General features: G+C 39.0%; 3 protein-coding genes across 4 annotated transcripts in view; 2 read left to right on the forward strand and 1 right to left on the reverse strand.

Moving 5' to 3' along the window:
- Positions 1-27,020, reverse strand: part of Cmss1 (cms1 ribosomal small subunit homolog) — a 305,385-nt gene that overhangs the window by 255,023 nt on the left and 23,342 nt on the right. The gene's annotated exons all lie outside the window — the stretch shown is intronic.
- The window catches only part of LOC129666913 (filamin A-interacting protein 1-like), an 88,254-nt gene that overhangs the window by 45,766 nt on the left and 15,468 nt on the right, over positions 1-27,020 (forward strand). The gene's annotated exons all lie outside the window — the stretch shown is intronic.
- On the forward strand, positions 1,740-25,511 carry LOC129666898 (filamin A-interacting protein 1-like). Its single transcript, XM_055594250.1, has 2 exons — positions 1,740-1,883; positions 22,366-25,511. The coding sequence occupies exon 2, from the start codon at positions 22,481-22,483 to the stop codon at positions 25,157-25,159; it is 2,679 nt and encodes an 892-aa protein (XP_055450225.1). The 5' UTR covers positions 1,740-1,883; positions 22,366-22,480; the 3' UTR covers positions 25,160-25,511.

A 27,020-nucleotide genomic window follows, 5' to 3' on the forward strand; every position in this document is an offset into this window, starting at 1 on the left:
AACAGGGCACCAAGTAAGGCTTCAGAAACTTGCTTCAGGAACTGTAGAGAAATCTTGTATTTTGTGTTTGCTCAGTTCCTCCACGTTCTAAATAGAACTATGGAAAAAGAGGAATAATTCCACAGGGTGATATAGGAAGTAAAAAGAATGAAAACAAATGGAAATCATGAGTGTAAAACCGTGAGAAGGAAAAGAGGTGGCAGTGTCAAATGTTGGGAAATTTCTCAGTGAGGAGGAGAGCACAGCAAGCTGTGAACTGCTCACTCCTATATAGAAGTGTTTCCTGCTATGAGTTCATGTTCCATGTTCCGTCAGTCACCTTACCTCACTCAAAACAGAGAAAGTGTAATTGTCTCAATGGGTATCTTTAATAAGTAGAAGCACATACAGAAAATTAGAAAGATCGCAATGTGCTTCTCAAATACAGAAGAGTACAAACCAACATCTAAAGTGTAGAGACAGTGTGGAAAGCAAGTATTAAGTTCAATATGAAGGGTATGTTTGTTCCCTTGTCTTAAATAGCTGTATGAAAGGCAGCTTGGCTGCCTCAGGAAAGACTCACTTTTCCAGTGAGCCCTATTAAAGCAGAGGACATGTACTTACTTGAGGGCCCTTGCTTCCCCACATCACTTCACTATGTGGATATTCTGCAACCATCCTCTCTCACACCCCCCACAAGGAAACAAGCAGACCGTTTTCACTATTTCTGCTTGACAAACATATGGGAACAATAACTCCATAGACATGTACATCATAATAGGAAGTAATCCTATTTCATTGTGATTTAAAAAGAGGTTTAAATGGACTCAAGCTACTAAAACTGCTCATCTGAAGGCTGCAAATGGGGTTGCCACATCTCTAATTTATTTAGCAGATTCACAGATTTGGTGTATGGCTTTGGAGGTTCCTTCTCTTACTGATGTTCAAGGTAACTAGGAGGTCAGTGCTCATTTACAAGGAAGACTTCTATACAAGGAAATCTGTCCCACATTAGAGAATAGCAGATCTAATTCAGTCATATTTGGCCAATGTTCTCCTTCTGTGTCTTTGAGTTTTTGTCTTATTTGGTCGGTAGGAGAACAGACAGATTAAAATTGTTTCTTAAGTTCTATTTTTATACATTGTCCTGGAAATACAGCACAAAACATTTAATTTCTTTAAAAACATTTTCCCTGCCAAAATATCTGATTAGTTGTAACAGCTTTCATTAAAACACAAGCCTGAAGAAATGGGAAGAGAGAAGGTCCTTTCAGTAAAAACACACACACAGAGAAAGATTTCATCTGGCCTTCCCATCATCACTTGAAGAATTGTTTGGTAGTTACATCATCAGGAAATAAAATACTATCCTCTGAGGACCCCTACTCTCTATAAAGAGAAAAGAGGTTTGAAGTCTACATGTCCAAAACTCCAACTCCTTTTCCTCTCCTACCTTCCCTTGAAACCCAAAAACAAATGTAACAAAATGTATTTGTAAAACTTTACACAAGGATCAGGATGTGTATTTAAGAACTTAGAGCTGCAACTGAAGTTGTGAGACCCAGCAGGAGGGTCGACCTTGACCCCAAAGTCTTGGGCAGCTTGGCAGGAGGGCGTGGTGGGTCAGGCCCACCGCCCTCACCCACCTGGGGAGCCGGGGACCCAGGGTGCACACACCGCGTGTGTCCGCGGAGCTGGAGGGTCGGGGCAGCGGCGGCCCCGCCGCCCGCCGCACATGCCGCGCGCCTTATAAGGCTGAGCGGTGACGTAAGGCCCCTAGGCCGGCGCGCTCGGCAGCCCGCTCGCATTGTTCGGGAGGCTCCCGGAGCGCGCACAGCCGCTCGCAGCGCAACCGCGGCCCGGCTCGCCGCCCTGCCCGGCCCAGCCCGGCGCCCGCAGCCCAGGTAAGCCCCGGAGAGCCGCACCTCCGGCTCCCGCACGGCCCCCGCCCCGGGTTAGGGGCAAGGGTGTGAGGCGCACCGCGCACCGGCTCGGCTTCAGAGCGCCGGGCAGGTTTCGCGGAGCGCGCTCAGAGACTGCCAGCTTCAAGCCCTTTCCCAGTAGAGGAACTTCAAAGTTCTTGCGGCTGGGGAGAAGACGGGGTTTAAGCTGAAAAGGGAGGTGGGGGTATGGATTCCGAGGCTTTCCCAGTGGCTACAGGTACTGAGAAATCTAAAGGGCTGGGACTTCCACTGTAACAGCTCTACCCCAGTTTCTTATCTCCTCAGGACTTAAAACTCCAAGAGCCGAGTGCGAAATCCTGCCACATGGGATTGGATTTGTTAGTGCCAGCTTTTCCTTAGAAATCTTAATATGAAAGTATTTTTTTTTTTAAACAGTGGAAATAAGGTTGGAACTTGTATGAAACTAACCTTTAAAATAACTTTTTGATGATACAAAAATCTTTTACTATTCTGGCTCAAATACCCGTCAGTCTGTACCAGGAAGTTGTTCATTTCTAGTTCTTTCTACTTCAGCTCTACTTTGTGAAGATCAATCCTCACTTAAAAGATGGAACTATCATCTCTAGATTAGTATTCTAGATACTAAAAATTTTAAAAACTAATTTGAGCGTAGCATCTACAACAGTCTTAATTATTAACCACAAATAATTACACCTAAAAATAAAAAGGCTATTGCTATTTATTATTAAAGGTTTACAGTAAAAATGAACATTCTGGCAGACACTGAAAAGCTACATATTTTACGTTACCTTTCAAAATAAAGATCAGCAGAGGAATTTTTATTAGTCAAGCACACTAGAAGAGGAGATGGGAAACGACTTCTGCACCTTTATCTGATCCGAACATCCAGTGTGAAACACAACTTTAAGAACGGAAAGAATCCTTTCCCCTTTTAAGTAGCCTCTGTTTTCCAAGTTTACACAATTACGAGCTCAGAATCCATAGGCTACCAATGCTATTGACTTAATTAAGCTGAAAGGCTGAAAACACTTTCATATTCTTGGCATTGCAAAGACCATACAAGTTACTGGTTGAGAATGTTCAACAGAAAGGAACTACAATCATTTTCAGGTACAAATGTATATTTTATTTGTACTTGTCAGGAAAGGAAAGCTAGATATGAGATTTAAAAATGAAAGTATTTTAATGTGATCAAATATTGAGAAATGTTTTTAGTAGTTCTTAAGAGTTGTGTTTTAAAAGCATATGACACATCTACCATTTTTGCTGCCTATGAGGTTTTATTTTCGTTTTATTTGGAAAAGTAAAAGACTGGTTTTTCTATTCTAAAAATAAATCACGTGTTATCAGGTCTGAAGAAAGGCTAAATAAACTGCAAGTTTATTCCTCCAAACCATTACTTCAATCCCAGGGAAGTCTCTCATCATGAAAAGAAAGGCCAGCAGCCAGGTCACTAGGAAGATGTTCAGAAGATAGGATTCTATGTTTAGAAGACAGGAGGATTTTTGTTTGTTTGTTTGTTTTATAGACAGTGATTGGAAGCTGAAAAATTCCTTCCTTGGGAAAAAGGTATTTGCATTTTCTAAGATGGTCGAGGAGGAAAACAGAGACCATAAATTATTGTTTCAGCTATACCCAAAGTACCATCTGTAACATAAACTATAGCTCAACTGTAGAAAAGTATAAACCTTTGTCAAAACCTCACAGCTGTGTTTCCCACAGTATGCCTTTGTTTTTAAGTACAAAAACATCAATATTTAAAACATCCTAACCACGTACTTTTTAACAGCACAACTTTTTTGATATGCTAATTTTTAAGCATGCTTTAAAGAAATTAAGAGCTCTTTTAAAACTGAAAGTTAAACTAAATTTGTCATGGATATACTATCTCAAAATGGGCTGTGTAGGTGAGTATTTCTCAGTTCTTAGGACAATCTGCACCTTGGAATCTTTTTTTAACACTTCATATAAAGTACACTGCAGTTGTAGGCTTATTAAGTTTATTTCCCGTTATAGCAATTAACCTAGCTATTAATCACTAGATTTCTACATTTTCCTAATGAATAAGGTCCAATACAAAAACATGAATCAAGTATTTGTCTTCATTTTTCAGTCTTGTTACAATTTCGACTAATTTTCCATCACCTCCCCCCAACCCACCCACTCATACCCTATGGGTATCATTTTAAGATTCTCTGTTCTGTTACCAAAAACAAACAAATAAACAAAAAAAACCTTTAGTAATAAACAATTTAAAGTTTTAAAAGTGAGAATTAAAAGAATAAATTTCTAATCCTTTTGTAAGTTTTTACAAGGTAAATAGGAAAACAAACAAACACACACCAGATCCTCTTTTTTAAAGAAAAAAGGAGGGTGGGCCAGGAAAAGACTGAGTACTAATACTAGTACTAATATTATGGAGTACTAATCAGAACAGAAAGCAATATTGGTCCCAGCCTCTCTAGGGACCTGAAAGGTGCCATCTGTGGTTCAAACAGCCAATCATTATCTTTGAAAAATCTAACATCCCCTCCACCTTATGCCCACCTTATGGGCATATCATTAATTTCAAGTTAAGTTTATGTAATTTGAGGTGGGATATGAATGTTTCTTCCCTTTCAACTGATTGCTTAGTCTCTGTGAATATGTTTAAATAATCTTTTAAGAATGAGCTACTGCATCTGCAGGCAGCATCACAAAAGTTCCTATTGCTGCTTCTGCCATCACCACAGTGTTTCTGAGCCACCAACCATATTACCTAAGTTTGTTGTACACTGCAAAGACTACTAGATTCTCCTCTGGCAGATCATTTGAAGTGTGCGTGACATCTGTCTTGAATCTTTCTATGAGGTTAAGTGATTACTGATATCTAATCACCAGCGTAGCTGTAAACACTTCCACATCCTCCTTTTTCATTAAGAAACAGTGCTGAGAGTCTCTTTCCCTTGTTAAATCTGCATTAATGTGCCTCTGACTGGGAAAGCTGGGCAATCAAAGCTGAAGGGGCCTTGCCCAAGCAAACTTTTTTAGCCAGGAGAGGAAACTTCCCTCTTCACGCTTGTGTGAAATGTTTCAGCAGATTAAGATAGGATCGAAGCAGTTGTAATTCTGAGTTCAAGAAGAGTAAAGAACACATTAGCAGTGTTCCTTCTCTAATCTAACCATCCTCACAGTCCTATGTTCAATTGGCTCCCAAATGAGTCTATGTCTTGGGATACAACTATTTTATAATGACAAAGGTAAGGAATGTTTGTATGAGGAGTAGTAGGGAGGTATACAGAGATAGGTAGGTGATCCCTGGGACACATACGCAATTTCTTATTTCTATTTGTAATTACTTATTCTAGTCCAAAGGCCACTTACCAGCAAAAATCAGGATGTATTACACCAGAATGGCAAACATTCAACCACAGAGATGCATTTGGGGCAGGTCTTAGTAAGTTCTAAATAGACAACCCCAAGAGTGTGTATGTGCTCATTGCCAGCTAACACAGCAAAGAATGCCAGCAGAACTTCACAGCTGCAAGTGGCAGTGGTCATCTGATCCAGATGCTTGACATTATAGAAGACACTGATATCCAGTGTGACCTGCACCAACGATGCTGAGCAACACACAGGCAGAGCCAAGACTCCTCCACTCCTGGACTGTAGCCCACTATTGGTTTCCCCTTTAATTAGTGTTCAAAGGGCAAGCAAACAGAGGCCTCAAGAAGTAGCCTCAGTATTGTATGTGGTAATTTAGACATAAAATTCATTAACCAAAAAAGGTGGGTATGGTCTCATTAATAAATAAATAACAGAACAAAGGAAGAGGAGTGAGATGATGTCAGTACAACTTAATCAGGCCATCTGGACGGTAAACCCCACTCTTTATTTGAAGGTGAGAGGTGCTGTGGAGTGTGTGCTGACGTCATTCTGAACTGACTTGACAAGTGACTTGTTAGTACCAAATAATTTCTACTCTACCAACCTCCTTAGCTGTCAAGAAGCCCTCTTTCAAAAATCAGAGATTTAACATCTGCAAAGCACTCTCAACATGAAATACCAGCACCTTTGAAGTCCATTTGTGTGTGGATACCTTGCTTCATTTACCCTCACACCATGCATTGCGACATTGTATCACACATTAACTGGTTCACTATCTGTATCTGAGTGATAACGTATCACTCTTACAAACAGCTTTCTCCCAGTCATCTAGAATAGTACTAGTACCTACCTGTTGTTAGACATGTTACTAGGACCAGAAGGATACTGAATAAGTATAAATAAAAGATCCACAACCTAGAAGCTTTTGACTTGAGAAGAGGATCCTCTGTCAATAACGGGCTGAGGAGGGGCCCTTCTACATTTTGGTCACAAGTCCTAAACAAATCTCTGCCACTACTTGAATTAACCATAGAACTGACTTACAAATCAAAAAGCCAGGAGAGAAACCAGAGTCAGATCGAGTCAAGACAGTGAAATCTGCTATGAACTTACTGTTCCAGATTATATTGTGTACGCAGACTACCTCAAATGCTTAGCTCTTGGGCCCATCTCTCCATATTTCCTTTAACTCCCTCCCCCAAATAAGGAGATTGAAAGTGGTGAAAGAGCACCAGGTGAATTGCCGTAGGGCATGAAAGAACACAGCACAGTACAGTAGTTTTTGTCTTTAATGAAGAATGGATTCCTCTGAGTTTCTAATCTCTGAGCCTGAGCTGTGGGCCTGGAAGGTGCAGGCATGTGGTCAAACAACTAACCTCCAAGTAACTGGAAAGGAATGGACTCTCTTTTCCTTTGGATTTTGACTCCAAAGTTTCTGTGTGTACTTTCTATATCTAAATTTCCATGAGAGATATTTTTCTAATTCCAAAGTTGGCAGCTTCATTGCCTACTACAAATCCAATGTAGGTCTTATATTTTATTTCAGAAACAGCAATCAAACTGTGTGAAGAATAAGATGGGCTGGCAAGGAACAGCAAACAAGTTACTACACAATACACCATGTCACTAGCTGACTGGCTTTGAACTGATGATAAAGAACAGAATCACATCAGTGCCTCTTGCACACAGGCTTCAGTTGTCCTTGGATGTATATCTGCTTCTCAATGAACTAAGTGAAACACTGTAGGTCACAGACATTAGCTGTTCATAAAAACTAAGCAATATGGATTTAAAAACAAACAAGCAAACAATAACAACAAAGCAGAGCCTGGTGTGGTGGATGCATGTTTTGATCACAGTACTTGGGAGGTAGAGGAAGCAAAGTCATGAATTCAAGGTCATCCTTGGTTATAGAACTGGTTTGAGGACAGCCTGGACAGAGACTCTACCTCAAATGCCTCCTACCCACCAAAAAATATAAGCAACTGAATATAGTGAATTGCTGAGCTTGTTTGCTAGTGGCATTACTGGCACAGACGGACAAACAGTATTGTCTCAATGCTGAAACTAAAGAGTTAAGAATAAGAGGCTCTGCCATTCATTCACTGGGCTAGCCTCTTCTACTTTTATATTCCCTAAACCTCATAAAAGAGACAATGTCATCTATCCCAACTATCTCAGTATTGGGCAATCATCCTTCTAGGAATTCTGATTAAACAGAGAATCTATATCAAAATTCAAGATATTGATTTGTCATTACAAATAGATCAATTAAAGAAAGTGCAGCTTAACCTAACGTAAGTACAGTATCCCTGAAAGAGCTCCACATCATTTACAAAGCAGCTCAGGGAAGAGGGCAGTTCTTCAAGATAGCTGCTCTGACAGAAGCAAAACTCCCTGATTTATTATGTCTCATGGCCCACTAGTCTGGGAACAAAAGTTTAAAGGTGAACTGCTTTTTTTCCCCTCTCTTTAAAATGTCTTAAAAAAATACAAATCAAAACAAAAACATTGTCTTGATCAGATCATAAGAGGAATGTACAATATTCATTGCATTTGGACCAACTGTCTGCTTGAAGAAAGGAACTGCTAGACCCAGGAGCACAAGGGAAATGTAACCTCCCTACCCCCCAAACCCAAAGGAATGAAGAGACGCTGGCTGTCTAAGTCACTTAGCTTTAGCATGTTAGTTTGCTAATTGGGAACAGCAGAAGAGGTGAATCATCCTGGAATTTGTGGGAAATCCATCCACTTTGGTTACAGGGAAGGTTACCTTTTAAAAATAGCATCATTTCATTCACCATCAACATAAACACTCAATTAATCCATCATGTATAAAATAGTATATCATCCTCAAGGGAGGTGGGAGGCATTATAAAAGTATTATAAAAACATATAATAAGTTATATATTATAAACATCTATAGTAGATAAACATTGACATTTACATATTATAGAAATATATATTTATACATATATAAAATGCATACATGTTTATATAATAGTATGGAAACTTATCAAATAGCAGTGACAACTTTGTCAAGGGATTTGTGGTTCCACTCATCTCCCCCCACGTGATACTCTGTAGGAGCCTTCTTACAGTCCTACTGAACATATTAGGTAAAGCATACACACAAAGAATTGAAGGTAAAGGTAAGGCTTTCTGACCATTTTCTCCTATCTGGACTTTATCTGGCTGTGCCTCCAAGTGTCTCACCTCACAATAAAGGGAGAAGTAATAGGAAATAACAAAAGGAAATTCTGAGACCTTTAACCCACTCGTGCTAAGAAGATTATTATAGTTCAAGAAAATGGTTCTTGTATTTGTAGAGTTTAAACCTAAGTAAAAAGTATAGAGCAAACAACATGTTAAAACAAATTAGAAAGCAGAACAAGACAATACTGAATAGCTATCATAAAATTAAGGGCTGTGAAGACCGAAGAATGAACAGCTGAAAGAATTGTTCACAAAAAGGGAAATGTCAATGGACTTCTGAATAGAACACTCTAGAGATGTTGTTGGGTTTATTCTCTAAAAATCTACTATGAAAAGCCAAAATTAAAATTTAAAAGCAAAACACACAAACACACACAGTGATTACTTAGCCCACTGGTTAGTCTTCACAGTAACCTGGACTCATGGACAGGAAGACAACTTAAAAGATTTCAGTGTTTAAGGTGGAAGACATTATGGGTGATAAGGAAGCAATTGGCAGAGTTCCATACCTAAAGCAGATGCTCAGTAAATGCTATTGCTAAGTTATGCCTGTCTTCCTACAAGTTTCCCTGGCTTACTATTAGCTTCAACCAGGCTGAGGGGTTGGTTGCCTCAGGACCAGGCTGAGCGGTTGGTGCCCCAGGGCCCAGTAAATGCTTTGAAGGATGCAGCTCAGAGGGGCTCAGGTTCTCTGACATCCAGCAATGAAATAGAGGACTGGGCTTACTGAAGAAAATCTATGTTTCTGACCTAACCTCAACCACTCTGAAAGAGAGGTTATCCTTAACCCTGATTCCCCTGGTGGAAGGTGACCTCTCTGAAGGAGAAAAGCACAGCTTTCCTTTCCTAAAGGTATCTTGTCACTTAAGACCTAGTTATCAAGCTATTAAAGTATGGACAAGAGCAAGTAACACAAAAAGCTTAAAAACTAACCCAGGAGCTGTTTAATCTTGAAACTTCACCACGCCAGCCTCAGAGGCACACAAATGAAAAGTTTGTGAAATGAATCTAAAACTTGGGCTAAAGGCTTATGTTCAGATCTTAGACACAGACAATTACATGCCTCTCTCTCCTTTGGTGTTAATTTCTCAGTTTCATTTATTTTCAATTTAGCATGACAGAACATGAAGATTTACTTCCTTGCTTTTAACTTTTGACTATAATAAATGCTTTCTATAGAAAGGAACAAAGATCTGAATGTCATGAAATTGCAAATAAGGTACTCAACATAGTTACAAGCCAGCTTGATGAGCCATATGATCTCTTGACATGTTAACTTGTGTACATTAAACAGGAAAGGAAGGAGGGAAAAAACCCTAAAGGTTGCTGGAGGCTTTTGTCATGTGGAACTAAGGTCTGAGGATTCTCCAAGGTTTTCCAGATCTGAGTCATGAAACTGTACTGCTTATTTCCTGTGTCTGGGGAGGTGAGAGGCAGGTGAGAGAAGGCCCAGCAGAAGTGAGAGAATTCCAGTCCAGCTTTTCCGCCTACTGGAAATATGGCTTGTTAAAATTGTGTTTCAACTGTTTACAAACTATGGTTTTGCTTTTTTTTTTTTCTCCAGTGGTTTTTCAACTAGTTTGCCTGCTCTTAAAATTCAAAACTAATGTTAGAACTAAACTAGTTTTATGGATAGGTATTCCTAAAACAAACAGATAAAATACACTTTGAGACGTCTCTCTAATTCTGCCATGAATAGACCATTCCTTACAGAGATAAACGTAACTGGAATGACTAACATTTCACTCAGGGACAAACACAACGGCAGAGTCAGGCAAGATAAGTGAGGTATGGAGCTGGTGTCATGTGTGTGACAGAAGTGCCTACAGTACAACATGCATTTGTGTCATGAGCCCAGGCTTAGAAGTCATTTGTAACCCGATGCTTACACCCGTAAGTTTTCTGAGGGCTCAGAAATGGCAGAAAAGGAAAATGTAACCCAAATTACTTTGGAAAAACCTTAAAAGTCAAGGGGAAATTAAGGCTCTGATGACCAAAATAATTTTAATTTTTACAATGAATGTAATAGGACATGCAAAATAAAACCAGAAGACAACAGTCACCTGTGTTCTGGTACATTTTAGGAAAAAAACAAAACAAACAAACAAAAACCTTTCCTGCTTATCTATAATTAGATTTTACATATGACCTCAAACTCTAGCTTTCCAAAATCATAAACCAATGCCTTAGGTTCTCAGGAACTAAGAAAAAAGTTGGTAACAGAGGACAGAGGATGCCTACTACGGTCTGTAATCTGTTTGCTTAACAAGAAAACAGGCTACAGCATAACAACCGATTCTTCAACTACTCTACTCTCTAAACACTATTAAATGTATTCAGTGTTACCATTTCCCTAATTTACTACAGTTAAAATGAAGAATGAAACCAAACCAAAAAACCCAAGTCCTCTCTAAGAATTAAAACGTTTATTTTATACTCTTGATTGTCTTATCTACCCAATTTCTATGGTAAACTGTATGATTTTAGTAATCACAGTAAATCATAAGCCTCTGTTGTTGTGGTTTTCACATTTTCTGAAGTTTGAATTTCCCTCAAACAAGTTTGGAAGTGTTTGGTTACCCAAGCATACCATGTTAGCCGCTGCCTCTGTGTAGAAAGCCAGGCTACTATGAGGTGAAAACCAGTGAACTTGTCCACTCTGGCACATGACTGATCCTTGCTTGGGTGTTTTAACACCAATAAATTCATGTAAGAAAGCCAAAGGCTTTTAGAAAGAAAGAACCGAGGAGGGGAGAATAGGAAGAAAGGAAGGAGAAAGGGAGGAAGAAAGGGAGGGATTAAAAATACTGGGGTTATGGTTTTGGAAGTATGATCAAAAACACCTGGAAAAGAATATACTACTTACAATTTTTTTTAAGGAGACGTAAACAAAACTAACCCATAGGGGTCTGGAGAGATAGCTCAGCAATTAAGAGCACTGACTGTTCTTCCAAAGGTATTGAGTTTAATTCCCAAAGCCAACCCATAAATGAATGTTGAGAGAAAGGAATTATGCTAATCTTCCAAATATATATTTGCAATATCTGAATGAAAATAACAAGGGCTAGGGGGGAAAAAAGGCTCAATGAGATTTTTAAAATTAACACCTATGTCAGAATGCTTCTCTAGAAAATGTTTCTATTTCCTCAATCTCAGATATAAAAAACACCTAAATAAATATATTTTTAATAAGAGAAATACAGATAAATACTATGAAGAAACTAAGATAATACAAACATTTCTAAGGATATACAGTTATTATGTCCTTCAAGTCTGTCTGAGAAAATACTGTCTGTTAAAAATATTTTCTGAGAACTTAAAAGTTCCCTGAAATGTTCTATGGAAATGGTATTTATGACACACTCAACTCCTCTATGAGTTGCGAGATGTTATTACTGGCAAAGTCAAAAATTTTAAAACCATCCAAAAATAATTACAAATTTATGCTGAAGTCATTCAGCATAATAAACTTGCTCTAGCATTACAATGATGAAGAGGATACTTGTTAATGTCTTGTGACCAAGGCTCAAAGTAGCCATGAACCTATAGGAAACAAAAACTGGATGGCTGGTAGTAGGGACCTTTTCTGTCTTTGACAAGTAGAGTATTCTAGCACAGATTCACAGTGAGGGTGGCACACAAGATATATGAGACAGTGTAAACATTTGTTTTAGTGAGGAGATCAAAATTCAGAGAGCAGTACTGGCATTCTGGCTCTGCTAATTACAAAGCTGTACCTCTAACAAGTTACTTAATTTTCTGAGCCTAACTGAGCTCTCGTTCTTAATAAAGAAAATTATTCTGCCTGTAGTGTTTCCAGAAATAGCATGGAACATGGTATAAAACAATTGCTCAATCATTTCTATTATTTCCACACTATAAAGGAGAGGGACCACTATGTGTCTGCTATTTATATTTTCTCCTAACTCCCTAATATTGTACCTGATACAAAAGTAAAACAGGTATTTGTTCAAATATCTACTGAATACCAAGGAAGTACTATGCACTGTTTTCAAGTTGGAAGTGAAGCACTGAATATAACAGACTCCAGTGACTGGCCATTTACTAAATAAACTGAGCATGCGTGGGGCCACACATACCTCTACCTATAAAGTTTATATTCTTTTTTAAGTTTTATTCTAAGTGTATGAGTGTTTTGCTTGCATGTATGTCTGTGCATGCATACCTTGTGCCTACAAAAGCCAGAAGAGGGTGTCAGATTCCCTGGAACTAGAGTGACAGATAACTCCAGGTAATCTGTCATACAGGTGCTAAGAATTGAACCAAGTCCTTTGGAGGAGCAGACACAGCACTTAACCACTAAGCCATCTCTCCAGCCCATAAAGTTTAAGGAACAGTCAAATAAATAAGCAATACATGGTATAAGCTAGAGAAGGTAAGAGTCCAATACCTCTTAAGGAGAAACCCAAAACAAAGGCACACAGGATGTCAAGTCTGAACAGCAAAAAACAAACAAAAACCCAGTATGACTGGAGCAGAATGAGTGGAGTGGAGACTAATGGGCCAAATGGGAGAAACAGCAAACTCTTCTAAGGTCTATGTGGGTTCCCTCACATGTGTCATGGTTAAAGGGGCAAGGGAGGGGGAGTGTGAAAAACAGGTTTTGCTGCCAATATAATCTTATTCTGGTCTGGTTATCTGGTGTTGTTTATTAAGTTAACTGCTCTAAATTATAGATGTTTGGTCCCTCCCCATCCTGTAAAACTAAGCATACTAGTTAATTCTTGAATTAAGGAATTAAGTAAAATCAAGTGGCATAGTAAAAGACCAGTGTCAAGTCTGTCTGAATCCTTCTGTGCAGATGCCACAGATCACACTGGGAACTAGAATCCAGCTCCAAGGCTTCCAGGAAGCTGTACACTGCAATGGTAGGAATCTACAAGGTGCTATTTTAAGTAATTTCATTATTACAATTTACTTTCCTAGTAAAACTCCTAAAGGGAAAAAGCCTATAATTCCAATAACTTTACCTATAATTAAGACTTAATAAATAAGCCTATTATTAAGACTTATTTTATAACCAGATTAATTTTACTAACTTTTTCTGCCCCTGCTTAAGAACAGTGATGTAATGTAGAAATCTCCAGAAATGCTGTATGATAAAAAAGATAGTTTAAGTAACTATTTGTTTAAAAGGAGAGAATGAGAAACTTTATATTTGCTCATTAATTTCTAGACACTCTACTCCTAAAGGTAGAGAAAGAAATTAGCATCCGTAGTTACAGTTTGGAACTTTTAATGCACAAATTTTGAGATATAATCTGTAAATTAAGACTGAAATCCATATTGCTCAAGAAATTGAAAGTACATAAAATCAAACAAGTTCAATTATGGAATAATATGAGCTACTGGTGGTGATGCAGACACTTGGAGGCTGAGAAAGGAAGATTGCAAGTTCAAGGACAGCTTCAGCTATTTTAGGGAGACCCTGTCAAAAATCTCCCAATAGAAAAACCTTAAGTTACCAGGTATTGAGAAAAATCAGATATTTCAACCTTTTAAATTCTCAACAGGAAGGTGGGCTTTGCACAGCTTCATTCTCCAGCTGCTTCAACATAAATATCCTTAGTGGCCTTAACAATTTCTTTTTAACTAAAGAAGCAAAGCCTACCAAATATTTACAGGGAAAGGGGGGAAGCCATTCCTTCAGGTCTATCCTAAGTCAGTCGCCCCCAACCCCGGAACCTCTGCAAGCCTCTGCAAACAGATGAAGTCTGAGTTGTGAACCCAGCAGACAAAGTACACATTCACATTCAAGGAAGGAAGAGTCAGTTTGACTTGAGCATCAGACAGGCTTTGGGAAGGTCAGCTAGTGACATCCATTTGGTACGCTGGCACTGCACTTGAAATTGTACATTCATTTTCTTCTGGGAAGGGAGAAGAGCTGGGGAGTAGATCTGCGAACAAAAAAAGAGATGAAAACTAATGGCTGATCTCAAGTACAACTGAGCAGCATATAAAGAAGATTTCTGAATACCAGATACTTTTTACAAAAAAAATTCCTATAAATTAACTCACTCTAGACAGTTAATTCTTAACCAGACAAGTTTTCATCTCTACCCCCAGTGCTGGAACATCTGTAATGCCTGCAAACATTTCTCATTGGTTGGTACAGACCACAAAGGCATGTTTCAGGGCTGGCCGGTGCACAGGCAACTGTCACTCAGCGACCTGCATTATTTATTGCCATCTACTACTAAGGTCAGTAGGGAAAAGGTAGAAGAAAGGACACTAGACCTATGTAAAAGAAGGCAAATATGAGGAAACAGAATACAGATCCCAGAGGTAGAAAGTAAAGCTCAGGAAGAGGGCAGGAAGGGAAGAGGAGGATGAGCAGTCACAGTATGAGGAGCTTAAAGACCACTCTCACACAAAATTTAGAGCTATGCTAGGTTCCACAGCATGACCAGGGACACACATGCTTGCTGAGAATCCAAAGCTGCACATGCCAAGCAACTTCATGAATGTTTCTTCCTAAAGAGAAGCCCACAGAGCAGTCACGTCACGGCTGTGGTGGGCCTAAGAAGACCTAGAAAGTTCAAGAAGCCATCGATCTGAAACTTAGTCTGGCAAGGATTAAAAAACCTGATCACTTGGTAAGACAGGGAACATGATATCAATCAAAATGTAAAGTCTAAGAGGAAAACACTTTTGATCTGAAGAATATTTTCCAAATAGCTAAGAACCACAATTCAGAGGGGAGTGAGCAGAGGTGAACCAGTCCTCTTCCCCCTAAAAGTGAGAGGTTCTCTATGCAAGCTCAGTATATGTGTTTTGGGTTTTGTTTTATTTTTTTTTTTTAAGTTTCCTCTTGCTACTGTCGCCTCCCCTGATTCTTCACAAGAACAGCCAAAAGAAAATCTGGTTAAGTATTAGTATGAAAAATCTAAACTGAAAAATGGTTGAGGCACAAGATTTGTGGCACTTTCAAATATTTTGTTTTCTATCTGTGTTCTTGCTGTAGTGCTGGAGTTTGAACCCAGGAACTTTGGCATGCTAGACAAATGCTCTACTATATCCAGGCCCACATCAGTGGAATTAAGCAAACTCTCATTGCCGTAAATGTTCTAACTAGAACGTTTCCTGACACAATTCAGGCTCATACTGATAAAACTCAATAAATAGGATATTCTTCTGTCCCAGTTTCTATTTCCTCTCCAAGGCTCACACGGAGGTTTCCAAGTGGCCACCTGGTATGGGGGTGGGGGAGGAGTAGCTTTCCTAGCCTAGATTCCATAGGTACCTCCTTTGCTTTCAAGATGAAATACTATCTTTGTAGTTTTCTGCCTTCTTTCTCTACAGTTCTGTGAACTTGGTCTTTTATTGATTCTGTAACCTGACCTTTCAGCAGTTTTTCCTTAAGGGACCTTCAGTCCATTACTTTGTTCTTTTATTCTTTTCTCAATTTTAAGACAGCAGGATTTGACCCCAGTTCCTGATCATAGGTCCTCCCAGAATCCTATTTATCTGATGAGATTTCCCAGGCTCTTTATTATTTCACTTTCCCCGAGTACTGGGAACTAACTAAGACTACCCAAATTGTGAGTAAGACTAACTCACTTATGTCACATATACCACTGAACTACCTCCTCTCCTTCACTTTATGTTCCAACTGTAACTTCACAGTGACAGAAAATAGTAACCCAGCTCGCTGACTCTGGCCCATCTATGGTATCTCTGAATGATCTCAGCAACGATGACAGGATCTTTGGTAACAAAGACATAAAGCAGACACAGATGTACACTCATTTTTGGCTAGCGGATGCCCCCCCCCCCCAAAAAAAAAAAATCGGACTATTCTTCTAGATCTTGCTGACCAAGTCAAAAGAATTGAGCATTACACTATGGCTATGGTATGCAGTAACTGTAATTAAAAGTGGGGAAAAAAAAAAAAAAAAGAAAAACCCTTTGACTTGTAAGATAAATAAAAGGAAGTAGCATACATAGAATCAAAAAGGCTGGTCATAAGTATTTTTATGAATGCTCCTAAAAATTAGACTAAACAGTGAAAAGTCCCATTGAAAAGGCATGGAGCACAGCAGGAAACATAAATTATAGTAATTATCATAAAAGGAGGAAGAATCCAACAAACTCCATGTATTATTCTTCAAATTGCTAGAACTTGTTATCAGTATAATTCAATAATTAAAAAAATAAAATGAAATATGACATAACCAAAGTTCTAAAATTTATAGCCAGAAGAACACATATAAAAATGAATACAATCAGTGTAATGTATGCAGTCTTTAAATAAAAGTATTAAACTAACCTCTAGAGTAATAACATTCACATAACATTATCTCCCTAAGACTAAATGATCAACCTGTTTGGGGTCACTGATAAGGGGCTACACAAATTATAATCAGCTTGGGCTGGACAAGTATGGTGGGAAAATAGCAAATAGCAAGTACAGTGTCTTACACGCACAGTAAATTCATTGTACTTGTCTTGTAAAGACCTAAAGTGAACTAAATATTTGTTAGCTGAACTACATTATCGATGAACCGGTTTTAAACAACAGGCATCATGGGCCCATTGAATGGTATACATTTGTACTCCTAGCACTACAGAGGCTGACTTCAAAGTCAGCCTGGGCTACAAAGCAAAAACAAACAAACAAACCACACACACACACACACACACACACACACACACACACACACACACTCACACAGACCAAAATAGTCAACTGCAAACTCTGTAGTTTAGATGCCCTAATTTCAAGGAGTAGTTGCAAGCAAAACAGTAACAGTATGCAGATAGTTCAAAGAACTGGGAAGAACAAATTGAAGGCAAAGAACCTATCTCTTGTGATGGGCAGCAAACAAATGGATGTATTAGTGATGGAAACCTCAAAGCAAAGAAGAGGAAGAAAGGAAGAGGAGGAAGAGAAAAAAAATGAATAAGAGAAGGAAGAGAAAGAGGAGGAGGAGGAGAAAGGAAGCATTAAAGCAGACTAGGGATTCCATCATGATGAAACTAGGGCTGTTAAGTAACAGAGTGACAGTCCTTAAGCTTTTCGGGAGAAAAACATTTGCCATTACATTTCTCTTGTGTATCTCCTAGAGCAAAGGTTCAAAGTGCAGCCCCCAAGAGATCAGCAAGGTCACCCCTATCTTCATAAACACCCTTTTTGTTCATTCTCTCAAAAACGCACAAGTTTTCCAAAGGCTACCTGACCTGTGATGATACCCTGGCTACCACAGCTAATGGAATGTATAAAACAGATTTAGGGAGCCAGTGTCTTATAATTTTTTGGTGTCAAAGTTATAACCAAGGAAAATGTTAAACCCCTGATGCCCCTGCCTCCTCCTATCACACTGAGGCTCCAATAGTAATTACTAAATTGTAATACAGTAAATTCTGATAAATAAAACCCACACGATCAAAAGTTTTCAGTCTTCAATAAGATTTAAGAGTGAAGAGAGGATGAGATCTAAAAGACTGAAACTGTTGCTCTGAGGTCTTTGTTAGGTTACCTGCTCTAGAGTTATCTGTTCAGTTAGCTTTTTCTTTCTTTACTGCATTTTCTAGGTGGAGAGGAGGGTTATGTGCACATGTGTGGAGGTCAGAGGACAATTTCTGGGAATTGGGTCTCTCCTTCCACTTTGTGGGATACAGGGATCAACTGCAGGTACTCAAGCTTAGCACTAAGTGCCTTTACGGGAGAACTTCATTACAGCCCTACTCTATAATGCTTTCTTGTAAATTAAGTATTGCCATACTTAAACAGCCAACTGTTAAATTCAAGGTCCACATCATAAATGCACTGGAGTGTTTGTCTCTTTAAAATGACAGGTGAGAGAGCTTAAATGACTCTGCAGTTGTTCACTACAACAACGCGGTGCCATTAGTGAGTATGGACTTTTTACTAACGCTTGATAATCACTCTACACTTATCCATGTGGGCCAGCTGACTGAAAACAAGAGAAAACTGTTCAAATAGAAACCTGACTTTTAAGTCATCAGGACTCCTAACTGGAAGGGAAAAGTAAAAGAACTGCTTCTTTGCAGAGGTGAAATAATCAAAAGAGAGTGATGGGCTAGCATGTGACCATTTAAACCTCTCATAATAAAGTACGCAGAGTTGTAGTGACAGGATTTTCAGAAGGAAGACAGGAATGGTTCTAGTAGTCTTGTGTTTTTAGAGGCTCTGTAATTATGAAATAGAAACAATGAGTAGAAAATGCTGAGGGGAAAACCATATTTACTTAAATACCTAAAAATACACACATGTTAAACACTAGAAAATCGTCTTTAAAAATGAACAAAACTACTTAGGACAATGCTGAGGTACATTTTTTTCATTGTTTCATTCATTCATTCAAACAAACACTCATTTGGTTCCTTCCATAAAGCTTTTCAGTAACCACAAATGAGTGCCTTACATGCATGCTCTATTCTCAAGAAGTTAGTATTTTAGTAGGGTTGATTATGATGTACATAAATAATACAAAACAAAACATGGTGAGAACTGTAATGTAAATTCTATGAGTATGACTGGCTACACAGCATTTTAGAAGGGCACCATCTGTTTTGTGTGTACATTACATGCCGAATATTATTAACCATGTCACAATGAGGAGATAAAATATAGGCTGATGCATGTTGACATATCTGTATATAAATAAAAACTGAAAAGACCCTATGAATGTATAATTTATATTGAAAAGCCAGCATTATGGTTGGTACCAGAAAACACTCAAGATGACAGATGTGATATTTTTGAAAAAGCAAGTAACTGGCATTGCACATAATAATAGTGATAAACCACAGAAAGTTAAAACAACTTTGAGCCATAAAAGAAACTCTAAAGAAAAGCTGTAATAAGACATTGCTTTAAGCCAGTTTGGATTTAATTACCTCACATTTGTGTCCACAAAATCAGCTTCCACAACCTGTTTTTATTGGACAGGATTCAGTGAGTGTTCCTATAATCCTATAATATCAGTATTAAAGGAGTACTCCAAGACAGTAGTCTTCAAATGGAGGTATATATACCCCAAGGGTACACAATATCTGCAGAACTGCAAGCATGGGGAACTTAAAGGAAAGCAAGGCCTACATTCACATTTCCATGTATACTCTCTGAAGCTCATCTGCCTGATAAGCTCATGTACACTGAGCCTCTCCTTCGAACAATCCTTTCAAAACAGCCTTCGGGCTAAGCAAACCCTTACCAGGGAAGTTTCCTAGGCTGGAAACTGCTCTAGAACTTGCTTCAGAAAGTCCCAAGAGAGCACAGGGGCAGGAGCAGCTTGAGAAAGAACCACTGGATGGAAAGCGGTGCTTATCCTACTTTGGGGATACTAGAGACATGCTAGGACACCTTCCTACACAGCTATTGCTTAGAAATCAGACTCTCTTCCCAAAGAATGACTTGACTGTCTAGTTTAATAATGGGGATTTTTAGATTGAATGGCAAAGATTAAACTGTACTTTCTGTACCTGTTTAAAGCTTGAATTTTTTTTTTAAAATGTAGGTGCTAAAAGAACAAGTAAGGTTTAAAAATCACTGTGTGTGTGTATGTATTCCCAAACAATGACAAATGAGATCTTTTAAGGACACGGTTTCTAATTCAGAGTTTCACTTATAGACATGAGTCTGGATCAGTTCCAGGATGTGGTCTGCAGTCTGGCTTGAACAGGCAGTGCGACTGGCGAGACAGCACAGGATCTTTGACTGAACCTAAATCTCCCACACCTAGGAAAAATCTCCATTAAATAGTGAAGCCCAAAACTAGGAGCCAAGGGTCATCTGGGAACTTGTTCTAGTGAAAACCTATCCCTTTCTCAGGAAAAGGGGACAGATTGTGCTCTTATTTAAAAAAACTGATAAGTCCTTGGGAGCTTTTGTTCTCCAATTTTTGTTTTCTTGGGAGAAATTGTTCTACCCTAAAGAAGAGCACTGCACCTGTTATCACCATAAATTGTGAAGTGAAAGCTAAGGTATGAGGAAGAAACTTTGCTGAAGTTTGTGGAATTCTTTCACTACCACAGCAGTTGACCCCAACTCTTCCACTGAACTGTAAAACCCTACACCCAGCAGGAACAAGCCGCCATGTTTCTCAGGTTCCCAGGTGTCTCAAGACAGGGAGAGTCACCAAGCCTCTTGCCAAGACCACAAATGAGGTCACCAGCAGCCGCGCCCCAGCATCCTGCCCAGTGCTTCTGAACTTTACATGTCAGCCTTCTGTGAGGTCCTCAGAACAGGACAAACTAGAAGGAGATCCTATCACCCAAAAGCTTGAGAATTCTTACATTATGTGGTTATTTTAAACACACCTTTTTTTTCCTTCTTGTGTAGCATGATTACGGAAAGAACAGATTAGGATCTCATAAAGAAGTCTTTATTCCCCATATTGCCCCAAATTTGTTTCCTTTAGAAAAAAAAAAAAATGTTCTCTCAGATTCTTAATTTTAAATGAAGCAGAAAGGACAATGTTCAAGGCCAGCCTCAGAAAAACCACGAGTTAGAGTCAGCCTACGCTGTACAGTGAGACCCCATAGCTCATTGGAAGGAAAGAAGGAAGGGAGGAAGGAAGGAAGGGGGGGAGGGAGGGAGGGAGGGAGGGAGGGAGGGAAGGGAGAAAGTAGGGAAGGGAGGAAGTAGGGAGGGAAGGAAGAAGGGAGGGAGAGAGGGAGGGAGGGAGAGAGGAAGGCTTATTAACACATTGTGAATTCTACAGGCTTGTCTAGAAAGCACATTTTAATTTTCAAGTTAAATCCTTTTACTTTTCAGGGATTCCATTCAATTTTACCTTCTGCAAAACAACACTGCAGAGCTGTAATTACATCCTCTATAATTAGCCCATACTCAGTATAATTAAGAGAATCACAATTTTGAAACTGTACCATTACTACAGAGGTAACCAACTGCATGAAAAAGACTATTTATTCTACATGTAAAATGTCTTGCTGTTACAATGGACAATTTTAAGTAAAAACGGTGTGTTAAATTATGTTCCTGCTAATGTTTTCTCCATTTCTGGCCCTGGATGTTTTTATCAGCAAGCTCTTTGCTGTCAAGCTGTTTGCGCTTCCACATGTTAGTAGCCCTCCAAACCCGAGCTTATTTGCATCTTAGTTCCCCTCTTACTTAGCAGTCAGTAGGCCTGTAAAGACACAGGTGAAGTGGTGCCCAGGATGCTATCTTATTAGTACAAACCAAAGTTTTAATACACAAAAAGATCCATCTGTGCATAACTTCTAAACAAATTGAAAAAAAAAATAACCAAAACGATATCTTAACTAATAACCAAGGAGTTTAAACAGTAACTAGTAGCACATATGTAATGGCTCAAGCAAGCCATTTAATACAAACCAAGAATTAGTAATTTAAAAAGCACTATGGCAACAGTTACCAAATGTTTACCAAATGCCAGCACTACGATAAGGTTAGGTGAATTGCCTCCCTTTCACAAAAAGCCCTTGAGATAATTTGAGAAAATGGAGAACTATGTGGGTTAATTAGCCAGTCAGGGCAGGAATAGTTTTAAAGCCACACCTAACTGAAATCTCAAATCTGTACCTATCTTTACAGTCTTCATGCAGGTTGAACTACTCATTGATTATGCCACACAAACAATTTAAAACAATTATTCTTGGTGGCCTCTTCTAAGGCTAACAGTGAACTTCAACTGTTACTTATCAATGCTAGTCAAATTTTAAAAAATGCCTTAGCAAGGTATATGGGTTTTGTTTTGCTTTTTAATAAAGATTCTTTTCCCTCAAACTCGGAAACTTCTCTGGATGTTATCTACGAACTGATACAATTACTTTAAATTACAAAAATGGTTAATTACAGCTGATGAATTACTAAAGAACTAATTGCAATTTGTGCTCTTGTATTTTTCAGATTAAAGAAGCTACTTGGTCAAGAAACTGAGTCCCAGGAGAAGAAGGAGCAAGAAAAGGACAAGAGGATCACTGCCCTGAAAGAGGAGCTGACCAAGCTCAAGTCTTTTGCTTTGATGGTGGTGGATGAACAACAAAGGCTTACGACCCAGCTTGCCCTTCAAAGACAGAAAATCCAAGACCTGACCACAAGTGCAAAGGAAACACATGGTAAACTAGCCCTTGCTGAAGCCAGAGCTCAGGAAGAAGAGCAGAAGGCAACCAGACTAGAAAAAGAACTGCAAACACAAACCACAGAGTTTCAGCAAAACCAAGACAAAATTATGGCGAAGCTCACCAATGAGGACAGTCAAAATCGCCAACTCCGGCAGAAGCTGGCAGCACTCAGCCGGCAAATTGATGAGCTCGAAGAGACCAACAGGTCTTTAAGAAAAGCCGAAGAAGAGCTGCAAGATATAAAAGACAAAATAAACAAAGGAGAATATGGAAACTCTGGCATCATGGCTGAAGTGGATGAGCTCCGGAAGCGCGTGCTGGACATGGAGGGGAAAGATGAGGAGCTCATAAAAATGGAGGAGCAGTGCAGAGATCTCAATAAGAGGCTTGAGAAAGAGACAGCACAGAGTAAAGACTTCAAACTAGAGGTTGACAAACTCAGTAAAAGGATTACGGCTCTAGAAAAACTAGAAGATGCTTTAGACAAAAGCAAGCAAGAATGCTACTCTCTGAAATGCAATTTAGGAAAAGAAAAGATGACCACAAAGCAACTGTCTGAAGAAGTAGAGAGCTTAAACACCAGGATCAAGGAGCTAGAAGTCATTGAAAGTCGGCTAGAAAAGACAGAAATCACACTAAAGGATGATCTGACTAAACTGAAAACATTAACTGTCATGCTTGTAGATGAACGCAAAACAATGAATGAAAAATTAAAACAAACTGAAGATAAGTTACAAACCACTGCCTCTCAGCTCCAGGCAGAGCAAAATAAAGTGACAACAGTGACAGAGAAGTTAATTGAGGAAACCAAGAGGGCACTCAAGTCCAAAACTGATGCAGAAGAGAAGATGTACAGTGTAACCAAGGAGAGAGATGACCTCAGAAATAAACTGAAAGCAGAGGAGGAGAAAGGACATGATCTCTTGTCAAAGGTTAATATATTGAAAAACAGACTTCAATCACTGGAAGCAACTGAGAAAGATTCTGTAAAAAACAAATTAAATCAAGATTCCAGTAAGTCCACAACAGCATTACACCAGGAAAACAATAAGATTAAAGAGCTCTCTCAAGAAGTGGAAAAGCTGAAACTGAAGCTAAAGGATATGAAAGCCATTGAGGATGACCTCATGAAAACAGAGGATGAGTATGAGACCTTAGAACGGAGGTATGCTAATGAGAGAGACAGGGCTCAATTTCTGTCTCAAGAGTTGGAACATGTTAAAATGGAACTTGCCAAGTACAAGTTAGCAGAAAAGACAGAATCTAGCCATGAGCAGTGGCTTTTCAAGAGGCTCCAGGAAGAAGAAGCTAAATCAGGTCATTTGTCAAGAGAAGTGGATGCATTAAAAGAGAAAATTCATGAGTACATGGCAACAGAGGACCTAATATGTCACCTCCAGGGAGACCACTCAGTTTTGCAAAAGAAACTAAACCAACAAGAAAACAGGAACAGAGATTTGGGAAGAGAGATTGAAAACCTCACTAAAGAATTAGAAAGGTATCGACATTTTAGTAAGAGCTTCCGACCTAGTCTCAATGGAAGAAGAATCTCTGACCCTCAAGTTTTTTCCAAAGAAGTTCAAACAGAAGCAGCAGACAATGAGCCACCAGACTACAAGAGCCTCATTCCTCTGGAACGAGCAGTCATCAATGGTCAGCTATATGAGGAGAGTGAGGACCCAGATGAGGACCCTAATGAGGAATCTGTGCTGTCCTTCAAATGCAACCCATCTACTTCCCTTCCTATAAACAGGAAACTATGGATTCCTTGGATGAAATCCAAGGAGGGCCATCCTCAGAATGGAAAAATACAAACTAAGTCCAATGGCAACTTTGTGCAACCTGGAGATCTAGTTCTAAGTCACACACCTGGGCAGCCACTTCACATAAAGGTTACTCCAGACCACGCCCAAAATACAGCCACTCTTGAAATCACAAGTCCAACCACAGAGAGTCCTCACTCTTATACCAGCACAGCGGTGATACCAAACTGTGGCACCCCAAAGCAAAGGATTACCATTCTCCAAAATGCCTCTATAACACCAGTTAAGTCCAAAACCTCTACAGAAAGCCTTGTAAACTTAGAACAAAGCATGCCTCCAGTTACCATGGCAACCTTTGCCAGAGCACAGACCCCAGAATCCTGTGGTTCTGTGACTCCAGAACGGACAATGTCACCTATTCAGGTTTTGGCTATGACTGGTTCTGCTAGTTCTCCCGAGCAGGGTCGCTCCCCAGAGCCAATAGAAATCAGTGCCAAGCACGCAATTTTCCGAGTCTCCCCGGACCGGCAGTCATCATGGCAGTTCCAACGTTCAAACAGTAACAGTTCAAGTGTGATAACTACTGAGGATAATAAAATCCACATTCACTTAGGAAGTCCTTACATGCAAGCTGTGGCCAGCCCCATGAGACCTTCCAGCCCTTCAGCACCACTGCAGGATAACAGAACTCAAGGCTTAACTAATGGGGCACTAAACAAAACAACCAATAAAGTCACCAGCAGTATTACTATCACACCAACAGCCACACCTCTTCCTCGACAATCACAAATTACAGTAAGTAATATATATAACTGACCACCCTCACCCTCACCTAGTTCATGCTGATATTCTTGCAAGGAACTCGGTCCTCTTTTAATCATCCCCCCAAATCCCCTAAAAGAATGACTAAACTTGTACTTTGGGAAGATTTGTGCATGGACTGTACAAGGGTATCTGGAACTAACTATGTGTTGCCTGCATAGACGTATCAAGTGTGCACTTACTGTATATCATTTCATTTACATACCTGTATGAAAAATATTTAGTCTGCACTTGTATATATACATCTTTATGTATTTCATTTTCCATAACTCACTTTAATTTGACTGCAACTTGTCTTGGTGAATTACTTAACATTATAAAGCAGTAAATAGTTTTACTTTTGCCATTGCTTGCTGAATTTTCATTTGATCATTTTTGTTATATATCTGCATGTGCAATATAATTTTATTTCCTGTTTAAAAATCCATGAATTCTTCCTAAAGAACAAGCAGGACCTATTTGTCATTTATAGTTCTGGTCACATATTAGCGGAGGAAAGAGTGACTCAAATAAATAAAAGTTTTATCTTCATGACTTCAAGATGAACCGAAATAACTATGGCAAGCTTAATGCCATTCTTGATATGTATCTCAATATTCCTGGTGTCCAAAAGAGGGTTATTAGAAACCATAATATGTTTACAGATAACAAGATAAAGTAATATTAAATAATTTGCTGTTAGGCAGTACACACATAAACCGATAGTAAAAATTAAAAGCTTTGGCACATGATAGAAAGCCAGAAAGCACATTTGGAAATATGAATTACCCTGACTATCAAACATTGATTATGTTTCTCCAACAGACTGAAATTCCATAAAGCATATACTACATCTAACTCTGGAATCAGCCAGTAGGACATAAACTTCTGAACATGCTGCTTCAAAACAAAAGTGTTATTCTTCTGTGTTATTTGGTTCCCAAAGCAAGTCTGGATTACTTAATGTGGATGCTGTCCTGCTTGTGAGTAAGGCTACAATTAGAAGCATAAATTTATATTTCTGAAAGAACTCTCAAGAAGAAAATAAAAGCTGCAGATAGTTAGGGGAGCACTAGACCTTTTTAAAAATAACCGCACAACGTCGCAGCAAAGTCAATAATGTGATTTTTTTTTTCCCTGTGGTACTTGTACATGACCAAAAAAACAAAAACAAAAATAAACAAACCAAAAAACAAAAACAAAAAACGCAGCCAAAGCTTCCCAGAAACTGTGACAGCAAACTCATAGAAGCCCTTGAGCACACTCCACACCTCCAAGTAGACACAGCTTTTAAAAGAACATTTTAAATGACAAATCTAGTTCCCAAGTCAAAGCAACTAATTCACCATTTTCCCTTCCCATACTCTTAACTGTTAATTTAGTGTTGTCAATGTTATTGCCAGTTGTTTTAAAAGCAACTCAACCAGGCAAACTGAAGATCTTTCAAAAGTAAAAGGTATCTTCCTTTCCCCTGTAAAATCAATTTTGTGACAGCGAAGCAAGGATTTGTTGACAGAAACACTTCCATGGTGATGAACTGCAACACCAAGGCTGTGGGCTTGCATCATCATTAAATAACTGTGGATGAAAGCTGAGGCTGATGATGAATGAGAAAGCTTCTGTTTAAACACATTTATCTTGGGAATCGGCAGAGGCCCAACTGTATTACAAAATACATGATGGTCTAACTGTTTTCAAAGTTATTTTTAAGTCAAGTTAGGATAGAACTCCAAGAGAAACTACACAGTTCACTGTAGTCCTCTCAAAGTAGACAATAAAAAAGAGCCTCCATGGGCTCCTTTTATAGTCACTAACCCAGACAGGGCACTGTGATAGTTGAAGGATATCAATCCACTATTACAAAATTATGAACAGA

The sequence above is a fragment of the Psammomys obesus genome, unplaced genomic scaffold (assembly GCF_907164565.1).
Source record: "Psammomys obesus unplaced genomic scaffold, mPsaObe1.curated_primary_1811, whole genome shotgun sequence".
Taxonomy (NCBI): domain Eukaryota; kingdom Metazoa; phylum Chordata; class Mammalia; order Rodentia; family Muridae; genus Psammomys; species Psammomys obesus.

Excerpts from the sequence above, each read along its gene's own strand:
- LOC129666898 (XM_055594250.1), top strand. The coding sequence starts at position 22,481 with ATGGTGGTGGATGAACAACAAAGGCTTACGACCCAGCTTGCCCTTCAA.